Below are 12,365 nucleotides of genomic sequence, written 5' to 3'. Positions count from 1 at the left end.
ATGAACGGCTTCTCTCACGGCCTCGATGTCAAGTGGTCGTGCTAGAGGTTGGAGTGGCAGAGGTTGGTTCCTCCCCTGGGGAAAATAATTTCCCCCTCTGCCCAGAGGTTGATCATAATTTTCATTAACCTCTGAATCATCCATGTAAGGATGAACGACCTCTCTCACGGCCTCCATGTCAAGTGGCCGTGCTAGAGGTTGGTTCCTCCCGTGGGGAAAATAATTGCCCCCTCTGCCCAGAGGTTGAACATAATTTTGATTAACCTCTAAATAAGGATGAACGGCTTCTCTCACGGCCTCGATGTCAAGTGGCCGTGCTAGAGGTTGGAGTGGCAGAGGTTGGTTCCTCCCCTGGGGAAAATAATTTCCCCCTCTGCCCAGAGGTTGATCATAATTTTCATTAACCTCTGAATCATCCATGTAAGGATGAACGACCTCTCTCACGGCCTCCATGTCAAGTGGCCGTGCTAGAGGTTGGTTCCTCCCGTGGGGAAAATAATTGTCCCCTCTGCCCAGAGGTTGGACATAATTTTGATTAACCTCTGGATCAACCATGTAAGGATGAACGACTTCTCTTACAGCCTCCATGTCAAGTGGTCGTGCTAGAGGTTGGAGCGGCAGAGGTGGATTCCTCCCTTGGAAAAAATAGTTGCCCCCTGTGCCTAGAGGTTTGACATAATTTTGATTAACCTCTGGATCATCCATGGAAGGATGATTAGCAGCACCTGCGTTATGAAACGGCTTGCAATTTCGGCCAGTTTGATTATTTATTTTAAAAGAGTTAACTTGAGCAAGTTCATCTCTTTTATGAGGTGGTACATGCCTTTCTTCAAGAGGTGATGGGTTTGAGATTGGTACAGTGCTTCCAATCTCTTGAACTCCTCTAGAGGTTTGATCCCCGAGTCGGTTAGCCGTGTTAACAGCCTCTGGCAATTTATCATCATCCTTCAGGGACAATAATTTCACTGTAACTATTAATTCCGCCAAGCGTTCCATGTCGAACTGTTGTTTCCTGTTCAACTCGGCCTGTGCTTGGTTAAAGCTAGCATGAGTCTGCTTCATGTCTACCATGGATTTTGACAACACGTCTAAAGCCCCTACCAATCTCGGCTTAGAATTTTGCCGAGTTGGTATTTGTTGCTCTCCAAAGCCAGGAGGCACATCTTCACTCGCCTCTCCTAGAGGCAAATTTTCTTTTTCAATGCTTCTGACCATGTGAGCCACATAGTCTCCATGTCCTACATATACAGAAGTAGGATCATCCACTGCATCCTGAGATACAATAACATATTTTCCTTTCTCACTTCGAGTTCTAGCCATGACTCTCAGTGTCCCACTGGGCGTGCCAAAAATTGTTACTGGCGTTTTGCGTTTGTAACAACAAGCGTGTGAAATGCGGGCGTGCCAGGAAGCGGATTCCAAAATGTAACTTAACTTCTTAAAACGAGCGATTGGGGTTTGGTTAACCTTATAACAAGTACTCCAATCAAGTAATGCTAAAACAAAGAATCCAATTGTAAATGTGTTTACTAATTGAATGAAATGAAAATACAAGTGTTTGAGTAGCAATTGCAAAAGTTCAATCGTAAAGTTCTTTACTGATTGAAGAAAACTGAGAATGCTAAGTGTTGAGTGTTTTTGCCTTTGGGCTGGTTTTTGTTGGATTTGATCGGGGGTTTTCTCTTCCTGCTCTTGTCCTATTTATAGACTTTATCACTTGAAAACTGCTGCTTCATCTTTCAACTGCACACGTTCTTTCCCACCTTCAAAAACTGCCAATCGTGTCTTGTTGCTTCTGCTCGTGCTTTTTGACTTCTAATCTTCTGAAAATAACCTTCTTGGGCTTATGGGCCATTTAAAACATAATTTAATGGCCATTTAAAACATGGGCTTAACCTTCTGAAAATGGACTTAGGCCTTTTGAAACTCCTAGGAATAACTCGTCAACTTCTAGAATCAACCTCTGAAACCAATCATCTAAAATCAACCTCTGAAACCAATCATCTAAAATCAACCTCTGAAATAGATTGAGTCAACTTTTGGAATTAACTTCTGGAAATTAACTTCTGAAATTAAACTTCTGGAGTAGTCAACTTTTAGAAATTAACTCCTGGAGCCGACCTCTGGAAATCAACCTCTGAAAATTAACCTCTAGAAATTAACCTGTGGAAATCAACTTCTGGAGTCAAACTAATCAACCTCTGAAAATAAACCTCTGAAATTATATTTGGTCAAATCTTAGCCAAAACCTCTGAAATTATCTTTGGTCAAATCTTAGCCAATTATTCACGGTAGCTTTTCCCTATCTTTTAAAAGAATATGGGCTTCTATGGCCTTTTGGCCATATTTTTAATTTTGGTGCAAACACTATCAAAAATAACAAAATTTACACGTTATATATATTATTTTAATATTATATTATATATTTATACATTGTTCTTGTATTTTTAGTATACATTATTCGTATACTTTATTCATATATTTTTAATATAGTTTTAATATATATTGTTCGTATACTTTAATATACATGATTTGTATATTTTTAATATACATTGTTCGTATATTTTTTAATATATTTTTAATATCCATTGTTCATATACTTTTACGCTTCTAATAAACAATGTTTATACTTTTTAATACCATATAAGCAGTATCAAAGAATCGAATTAGCTAGAAACACTTGTGTATTAAAATGAATCAAATGATTACATAAACAATTGATATCAATTAATGAAGCAGCAACGTTTTGGTTCCAACCTAAAAGAACTGATTAAGTAGCTGCCACGACAAACTTGACCTCCACACGAACATACAAAAGCTTCGTCGGGGATTTTCTTATTACAAATTGAAGTCTAAGGACTTTGGTGAAAGAGAGAAGAAAACTCAGGGACTGTAGGTGAAAATTACCCTCTTCAGCTTCATTTTTCTTAATTGGTGGGTCCAATGCTGATTAACTCCGCATGCCCCAATTTCTTTCTTAGTGAAACTGCAAGTTTCACCGCATCTAACTCTTTTCCTATCACCTCGATCTGATTTTTTTCTGGTCCTCTTATTGCCACATACTCCACTCCTGTAGATATGATTCCACCAAAATTGAATCAATTAACGAGCTTTTAAAACAATGTGACCATGCTCTAAACTTCTTTTTACCTGAGCAAGCAGCTGCAACCTTCAATGCTTTGGAACGGCACTTCTCGCAAGTCATTTGCACCTTTATCACAACTTTTTGCTGCAATAAACCAATGGAGGTTCATGAGCTTATCATAATATAAATTCGTTTGCGAGAAAATGAATACGACTTTCTGACATCACAAAAATATTCAAGAAACTGTAACTTAAACTTACTTTTGATTGCTGCAATTTCAGAAAGAAAATGTCCTTAACAGTATCACTCGTCCATTGCAAGCCATCCCACCAGTCTCTCCGTCCCCTTATTTCTTTTAAATTCTTTGCACTACGGGAATTGAAAGGTAGATTCTTTAGTTTTGGGCAGGTGTATACAGATAAGCTTATAAGACAAGGAAATTGCAGAGTCTGTCGGCAGATGTATTCCAGCTTTGGCAGGTTTGTCAAGGATAAATCTGTGAGATTGTCGAATATAGACTTTCCCCAATTTTCATCCACTAATTCAACCATTTCGTAACATTCGCATAATGTCAAAGTTCGAACATTTGGAGCGTGGATGAGCCACGCAACATTCGTAATCTGACAGTTGTAAATGCTTATAAAACTAAGATTTTGAAAGCATTCCTGTACTAACGATTTGCGGTAACCAGGAAACACCTGTGGCTCTTGGTGGCTTTCATTGTTAACTTCAACCTCCATCAGCGATGGAGAGTTCCATAACTCAAGTCTTTCTAGATGCTCCATGCTTTTTAGACATAATTTAGGCAAGGGTACTGAGACCTGATCTGTGAGCTTCACAAACTTCAGTTGTCTGATGCATCTTCGCAGTTTGTTGCTGTTCAGCAGTTTCAGGACAGCGTTGGTCGAAGACAAGATGATACCTAGCTCTTTTATGTGTTCCGAGCATTCCAATTCCTCAAGAAATCTTTCTTCATCATATTGTGGAGAATAAATACTTGCCTCAGCTAACATTCTAAACACAATTAATCCACACAAACTAGATATGAATCCGCGTTCAATCTTCACAAGGTAGCCTGTAATCAAAGTCCTCAAGTTTTTCAGGTCCTGAAGTTCAGAAGGAAGATTTTTAATACCTGTTCCGGACAAATTGAGATAAAGCAAGCTGCCAAGACCTGCAATGCCCGCAGGTAGATCAGTTAAGCCATTATTATTCGACAGGTCCAACACAGTTAAAGCTGGCATAGATTGAAAGAATCCGCTTGGTAAATCCGTCAGGCTTGTGGCTCTGAGAAGCAATGTTGTAAGATGAGTGCAACAAGGTATATGAGGGAGAGATTTGATGGTGGAATCCCACAACGATATCCTCTCTGCGTTTACCCATTTTGATGATGACTCCAATGCCTTCTCCTGTGTCAATACTTTGTCCTCTGCCTTCCCCTCTTCACAAGCTAGCCATAACGCCATTGCGTGAATCACAGCGTGCATCTTAACAAATTCTTCTGACTTGCCATTTTCAAGCAAACTTGCGAGTTTTAAGCTTGAGATTATTTCTTCCCCTTCTTCCCAAGGATCAATAACGTAGTCTAAAATCCCTTCCGCAATCCAGAGTTCAATTATTTCCTGTTTCTTAACATTCCGGCCTTCTGGAAACAAACAAAAATACAGAAAGCATTTCTTATGAGTATCTGAGCTCAATGTATCATAGCTTACCTTGAGAACAGAAAACACTTGAGCTTCTACATCAGCAACTTTTGTCAGTTGTTCCTTCAACTTCTCGACTTGCATCTTCCAGTCTCGAAATCTTGTCTTACTCGCCATGGCTCGTCCAATAGTGACAAGCAGAAGCGGCAAGCCGTTACAGGCTATAGCAGCATCCAACGCAAGCTTTGGGATTTCCGAGTGAGAATCCAGAATTGGTCGTCCCACGCACAATTGAAACAATTCTTGCGCAGTTTCTAGGGGCAAACACTTCACTTCGACACTTTTTGCCCTCATCCTGTCGCACACCTCCTTTGATCGAGTGGTGAAGATGACTTTGGACCCATTATCATTACCATTCAGAGGAATTCCAGCTTCTTCCAATCGGTGGTAATGCCATCGATGGCCAACATCATCTAGCAACAGCACGAATTTCTCCGATCTCAAGTTTTTCCATATCGCGACAGAGTCTGATTCATTCTTGTTTCTCCACAACTCTTCAGAGATTTCAAATTTCTTCCTGATGGCTTCATGAACTGCTTTGACAGGATCTTCGTCTGATCTATCAACCCAAATCAAAACATACTCACTGGTTCTCCAAATCTTATTGTACATCTTCTTTAGCAATGTGGTTTTCCCCACACCGCCCATGCCATACAGCCCTATAATTCCCACACTGCGATCTTCAACCAGTCTCCATATCTCTTCAACCTTCAACTCCAGACCCACAGTTTCCGGCACAGGCATCTCGTTAACTAAATCAACGCCTCTTTTCTCTACAACCGCGCCAAAACCACCGTCTCTTATGAGATCAGTGACTTCTTTGAGCTTTCCGTTGACTTTCTTGCCAGCTCTATTATAGGAGCAGCAGTGCTTGGGAAAGAAGAATCTGATGGCTTTCCTGCCAATTTCTTCTTCACCATGGCTGAAAATGTCATCCGCATTTTCTAACGACGCGTCGACTCTTCGAAGCCAATCTGTTACATTGTACAGTTGCTGCATCTGCGGTTTCTTTTCCTGCCTAACTCTACCCTCTACGTGCTCTTTCATTTCCTTCAATCTGATAATTTCTCTTTTTAAGGACTCGAGACTGGATTCGAGATCATCAAAGTATTCTGCCCGGGCGCAGCAAAAACATATGCCGCTTTTGATGGCTTCCCAGAATGGGGAAATTGCTGCTGCCGCCTCTAAACCGGACATTTTAAAGTACTGATCGGAATCTTTAAGGTGAATTTGAACTTCTAGATGACTGGATGTGTAGGACAAAGTCAACTATGAAACTTACTTGGAACTCAAAAATATCATACAAGCATCTATTATTTGGATTGATGATTTTAGTAGGGAAATGGACTTGAAATTTGAGAGAATTTCGGTTTTTCCATTGCAGGTTTTTCCATTCTTTTTAGTTCAGCCAAAGGAAATCTGCAAAGCATTTCCACAACCTGATCACTTTCCAGCCCGTAGTAATGATCATTTAAAGCCAATTACAGATCATAAAAAAAAAAAAGCAAATCAGTTTCTACCTAGTATCAGTAGCTGAAAATTGTGGTACCATATGCATTTCATTTGGCTGAGATCCCTATTAGAAATGAAAATACAAGAATAAGTATAAAGGAGAATGGCTGCAAAAATCAACTTTGATTCTCCAAAGACCTCAAACATAAGAATAAAGGCTCTTTTTGATAGCTTTACTTTCCCAGTAGAACCTAAAACTCGGGTTTCCCACACTACAAGCTCTTAGAAATATCATAATTCTGCAGCCTTTCTCCTGCAATTGGAAGAAGCTTTTGTGTTTGACAAAAAGAGCCACCTTACCATTACACCATAACTCCACCTCAATTGATTAAAAGAATTATGGTGACAAAACAAAAAAGATAACCCACATTTAAGAGATAAGTGCTACTATATTATACAGGAACTTCTTTAGTCTTATATTTCGGCATTCTGTTTCTATTTCAAAAGAACCTAATGAAACTTTGAATCTCTATAGTTATACTTTCTTAAAAAAATTATCATTTTCATCATTTTTCATATCGTGATTTTCTATTTCAATGTTTTTGTTTCCGTACTACATAGAATAAATGAGAACCATGGACCAATATTTACGAATCATTAATACATCAAGATATAAGAGGAAACTAATCAAAAGAAAGAAGCTTTACTGAGAGAAAATCTTATGCAAATCTTATGCAGACTCACTCCACCAAGTCATCCGTGTACTTAATCAATCCCATTATAACACATGATTAAAATGATGGTAACATTGTAATATCACCGTATAAATCGTACATACCTATTGATATCAAATAAGACATTTTGGCAGGCTAGTAGGAATTTTAGGAATAGTTAGTAACTAAGAAGATATTCATAAGCCTATATTACTGTGTGAGGATATTGTTTTAAATTTTAATTTATTGAGTAATTATAACAAAATCAAATCAAACTGAACTCGCACAGAATGTAATTTGATCCATGATCCATAATTAAGAATAAAAGTGCTCTGTTGCTAGTCCACAAACATTAGGCAAAAAATCAAGAATCTTCTTACTAATATAGCAACATTAAAATTAATTTAGAATGAATTTCAAGAAAATTAAGAACTAAAAACTTCCTTAAAATCAAAATAAAATCACTATATTCTCAAACAAGTCCTAAAATTGCAAAAAAAAATACAATATAAAACAGAGATTAGAAACTAACATGGCAATATACCATAACAAGTAGAAGCAAAAGCAAAGACTTGTGAGCAAGACTGGCAGTTTCCACTGCAACAGATTGCATTATGGAAAACAAAACACTGGCTAAATTTGCATTATTGCAAAACTAATGTCTGACTCAGAGAGAGACAGACATGAAACGTGTCATTAGGGTTTTGGCTCTTCTTCTGGAGAAATATTTTTCTTTATGTGGATCCAATTACCAATTATTGTTTTGCAACATCAGCATGTATTTACAGCTAATTTATGGAGAAAACGCCATCTGTAGATTAAATCAATCATATTACAACAACTCATTAAAACGATGGCAAAATTATAATATCACCATTAAAAGCTGAATATATTTATTCCACGTTTATTAAGATTTATTTATTTTATATAAAAAATAACTATAGATCTTTATATAAAGACACAACTATTTTATTTTAGCTAAAATTTAACTTTTCAATTAGTAAGACATTGAAACTTTAATCTCACATACAAAAGTTGTTATTTATAGACATTGTCATTTTAATTTTAGAGAGATGATCATATTTTTATAAATGCAAAAAAAAAATATTATTGATGATGATATGTCAAAGTGACAATCATTTTTGTCTAATTTTTTAGAATTTTTTATTCAAATAACCAACATTCAAATTTAATTTATTTTATACTAACACATATTTGACATTTCAAAACTAACATATAAAGAAGAATTTATTACTTTTATACCATGCATATAAATGAAACCCTAATAACATAAACCTTCATAATTACTATTATTTTCTCTCTCCTGAGATTTCTCTCTCTTTTCTCACTCAACTCACCTTTCATACAAATCTCATATTTGTTCTTCGTATCGTTCCGTTTCCGCATTCCGCCTCTGCCGTCCCGCCTCCGTCATTCCGCCTTCGTCTCGCCGTCATCTTTCTTTTATCGTTTTGATGTCGGCTCAAAAATTCATTGTTCTTCTTCTTCTTTTTTCAGATCTATAATTTGTTTTTTTTTACTGTTTTTTTTTCACCATTAAACATGTATAAAAATTATCTTTAAAGAATCTAATACTCATTTCATGTTATGTAGAATAATTTTGTGATTTTATGGAATAAAATTCTGTTATTTCTGCATTTTTTTGGGTTTCTGCGTTTTTTTAGGATTAATTCCATATAAAATCACCACATTTATATGTTTTTTTATTTTAATCACATCCTTTAAAAAGTGTCAAATAAAATCACTACCTTTTATTTTTTTGCAAACCTATCACGAATATGAAAATTCGGTGTATTTTTGTTGAATTGACAACCGGAATCAACAAAAAAGAGTAAGAGGAATGTATTTTATGTGTTAATAGGACATTAGTCAAATTAAAATATTTATTTGGGAGGAAAAAGATATTGAATTTTACTCATCGATGATAGATTTGTAAAAAAATGAAAGGTGGTGATTTTATTTGACACTTTTTAAAGGACGTGATTAAAATGAAAAAACATGTAAAGGTGCTGAATATATATGAAATTAACCCTTTTTTTATTCTGTATAACGATTTGTTGATGATGATTGATTGCTGAATTATTGCAATGTTACAGTGTTGTTGATTTTATGTTGACTTTATATTGATATTATGTTGATATCAACTGATTGTCTTTTATTTTAAAATTGACAAATAAGATAATATTGTCTATGAAATAAATTAAAAAAAATAAATTAAATTAAATTAAGACAAGATAATGATATAGTAGCATAAGGGAAAAAGACATATAATGATGTTGAATTATTGTAATGTTACAGTGTTGATATTGTTGATATTTTGTTGATTTTAGCATCGGTGAAGAAAACAATAATGATGTTAAATTATTGTAATGTTACAATGTTGATCTTTCTTATTTGATATTGTGTTGATATTATATTGATATTTAGTTGATATTAACATTAACGAAAAAAGAACACATTATATGTGAAATAAAATAAAAAAATTGAAATTAAATTAAATTAAAAAAATAAAAATTAGTGTAAAAAAGATAGAAAAATTTAAATTAGTTAGTTTATTATATATGTTGATTTTTGTGTTGATTTCATGTTGATATTAAAACTGACGAAAAATATAAACAGTAAAAAAAGTCAAAATCCAAAAAAAAATCAAAAAAATTAAAATTAAAATATGTGGTAAATATTAAGCGCATGATTATAATGATAAAAAAATCAAAAATGATGAAAGAAAATATTGGAAAATGGGAGTTAATATAAAAAAGTAAAGTTTTTTTAAAAAATAGTATAAAAGAAAAAAAATTAGGTATGGAATGTAAAGCTTAGAAGGTATAGTAAAAAAATAAAAGCCTAATTACTTTAAAAAAACTCCACCTTGTAATATTTTTTCGTTTATACCACGATCTAGGAAAATGTTCATTTGTACCATTTTTTTGATTTTTTGTTTTCAACTCTACCCTAAAGCACTAAATTGAACTTTTTTTTATTTAGAAAAAACTTAAAATAATCCTTCATTTTTTAACTTATTTGTATTTTTTCAAATAGAAAAAAGATGATATAACCTTTCTTTTTAATTATTTTTAATGTTTTCATCCTTTAATTAATTAAATTGTCAAAAAATAAAATTTTGGGGTACAATTGAAAACAGAAAATTATAAAAAGGGTACAAATGAACTTTTTCTTAGGTCAGGGTATAAACGAAAAATTGTTTTAAGGTGGGTTTTTTTAAGTAATTAGGCCAAAAATAAATATTGAGAAAAAATAGTTTTTCATATAAAAAAAAACTCAATTTTTTACTGTTAAAAACTAACTTTAATTTTTTTACGACATTGTGTCTATTTGATGACTAAAAAACTTTTATAAATGATTTGAGTTTTGAATAGCTCACTTATTATTGAAATGAGCCCATCTCTATATTGTTACTATTTAAAACTTCATTTATTAAAATTTAGCTTATGGAAAAAAAAAAAATGTAACCTATATAGTAAAGGTTTATCTTCTGAAAAACCTCCCACCTTTTAATCCCAATTCGTTTGCACCCTCACGTTGAAAAACCATCAAATATATTCAAATTACGACCTTTTATTTTCAATTGCGCTCTCAAATATTAAAATTCACATCTTTTGGTTTTAATTACACCATAAAGCATCAAACGGATCTTTTCTCCAATACTTTAAATTTTAATAAATATTCTAAATGGTCCTCATAGTCATAATTAAAACAAAAAGACCATCTTCTTAAATTTTCAAAAATTAATAACAAACTAATAAAATAAATTTTTATGTGGATTAAACAAAAAGACCATCAGAACAGATCCGTGTCGGATCTGTTCTTGGGGATCTGTTCTTCAACACAAATTTTTAAATTTCCATTCCTGAACTAAAAAATCTCATAAACTAATAAAATTTGATTTTTTTCTAATAAAAAACAAGAAATCGAAGTAAACAAACAAATAAAGGAACCTTCAGATTTCACAATCCATAATCATCACAAGGTTCCAAAAGTAAAGCTAATCGGCGGCTAAACCAACAGTAACAATAAGAAGAAAAACAAGAGGAGCAGCAAATTCAAAAATCAAGACAAAAATGGAGAAAATTTTCACGATTCAGATTGAAAACTATATTTATAAATTTAAAGGACGTCATATTCAACCATCTTCAGATTTTCTTTTTATCCACATTTTCTTTTGGCCTAATTACTTAAAAACCATTCACCTTATAACTTTTTTTCATTTATACCACGATCTAGAAAAAATTTCAATTGTACTCTATTTTCGATTTTTATGTTTCGTTTGTACCCAAAGAATAAATTTTTTTATTATTTAATTAATTTAAAGATGAAAATATTAAAAACAAGATACATAAATGATTAACATTAACGTTTTATTAGAATATAGGTTAAAAATAAAAGACTAATTAAAACTTTTTTTTAAAAAAAAAATAGGTCAATTCAACTCATTAGGGTAGAGATGAAACATAAAAATCAAAAATATGGTACAATTGAAAATTTTACTAGGTTATGGTATAAATGAAAAAAAATTACAAGATGGGTGGTTTTTAAGTAATTAAGCCTTTTCTTTTCTCCAATTTTCGTTTTTGCTTTGAATGTTTTTTGCCGCTTCAGAAACATTTTTTTTCTTCGACTCTGCCAGTAGCCATTACCGCCGCGCTTAATTTTCCTTTTGGGTGCTGCAAGTGAAGCAGAAATTGGGGTTTATTTTGATTTTGAATTTTAAGGTTGCCCCGTCAATTTTCTTTAATTTATGCAATAAGTGGTCAATAATTTTTGTATAATGCTGTTCTTCATGAAGATGGTCTGACCGAAAAATTTCCCGGCGTTAGTCGGGTGGCGGTATTAGTTGGTTCGGATTGAGTTTTAAATTTTTTATTTAAAAAAGATTAAAAATTATTTTATATTTAAAAAAATTATTAAATATACATTTTTTTAACGGGTCGAACAGTGGCGACAAAATAATTCAAATATAGAAATATCGTCAATTAATCTTGTAGAGTCGAGGCGGCATATTTGCGGGTATGAATTTTTATAAATAAATATGTTTATATTAAATAAAAAATTATTGTTAAATTTTATAATTTTTGAAATGAATAATTTTATTTTTGTTTTTAATATATAACATCGAGCCCTATTTAGAATATATGCTGAAATAAAAAATATTGATTTGAACCTTTTTCAAATGAAAAGAGATCAATTTGATATTTAAGGGTGGAATTTAATTTGGATATATTTGGTGGTTTTTTAATGTGAGGGTGCAAACGAATTGGAAATAAAAGTTAGTTTTTTTTTTCAGGTAAGCCTATAGTAAATTATATGCAATGTATGTAGGTCCGCCCATGTTCTTAAGATATTTTTATATTCCATGAACAAGGCAGCACATTG

At 33.2% G+C, this 12,365-nt stretch overlaps 1 protein-coding gene across 2 annotated transcripts; it reads right to left on the bottom strand.

Annotated features, from left to right (window-relative positions):
- Nucleotides 1-2,666: 2,666 nt before the first annotated feature.
- On the bottom strand, nucleotides 2,667-7,697 carry LOC126681301 (probable disease resistance protein At5g63020). Of its 2 annotated transcripts, XM_050376824.1 has the most exons (5): nucleotides 7,498-7,697; nucleotides 6,309-6,364; nucleotides 3,346-6,207; nucleotides 3,151-3,229; nucleotides 2,667-3,070 (listed from the first exon to the last, which is right to left on the bottom strand). In XM_050376824.1, exons 3-5 carry the CDS (start codon nucleotides 5,983-5,985, stop codon nucleotides 2,928-2,930), a joined length of 2,862 nt encoding a protein of 953 aa, XP_050232781.1. In that variant the 5' UTR covers nucleotides 5,986-6,207; nucleotides 6,309-6,364; nucleotides 7,498-7,697; the 3' UTR covers nucleotides 2,667-2,927. The 2 variants fall into 2 exon arrangements, with proteins under 2 accessions (XP_050232781.1, XP_050232783.1); XM_050376826.1 differs by lacking the exon at nucleotides 6,309-6,364.
- Between the last annotated feature and the right edge of the window lie 4,668 nt (nucleotides 7,698-12,365).

Source organism: Mercurialis annua, linkage group LG5 (genome assembly GCF_937616625.2).
Source record: "Mercurialis annua linkage group LG5, ddMerAnnu1.2, whole genome shotgun sequence".
In the NCBI taxonomy this organism is placed as follows: domain Eukaryota; kingdom Viridiplantae; phylum Streptophyta; class Magnoliopsida; order Malpighiales; family Euphorbiaceae; genus Mercurialis; species Mercurialis annua.
This window is presented reverse-complemented; position numbering and strand designations above follow the sequence as displayed.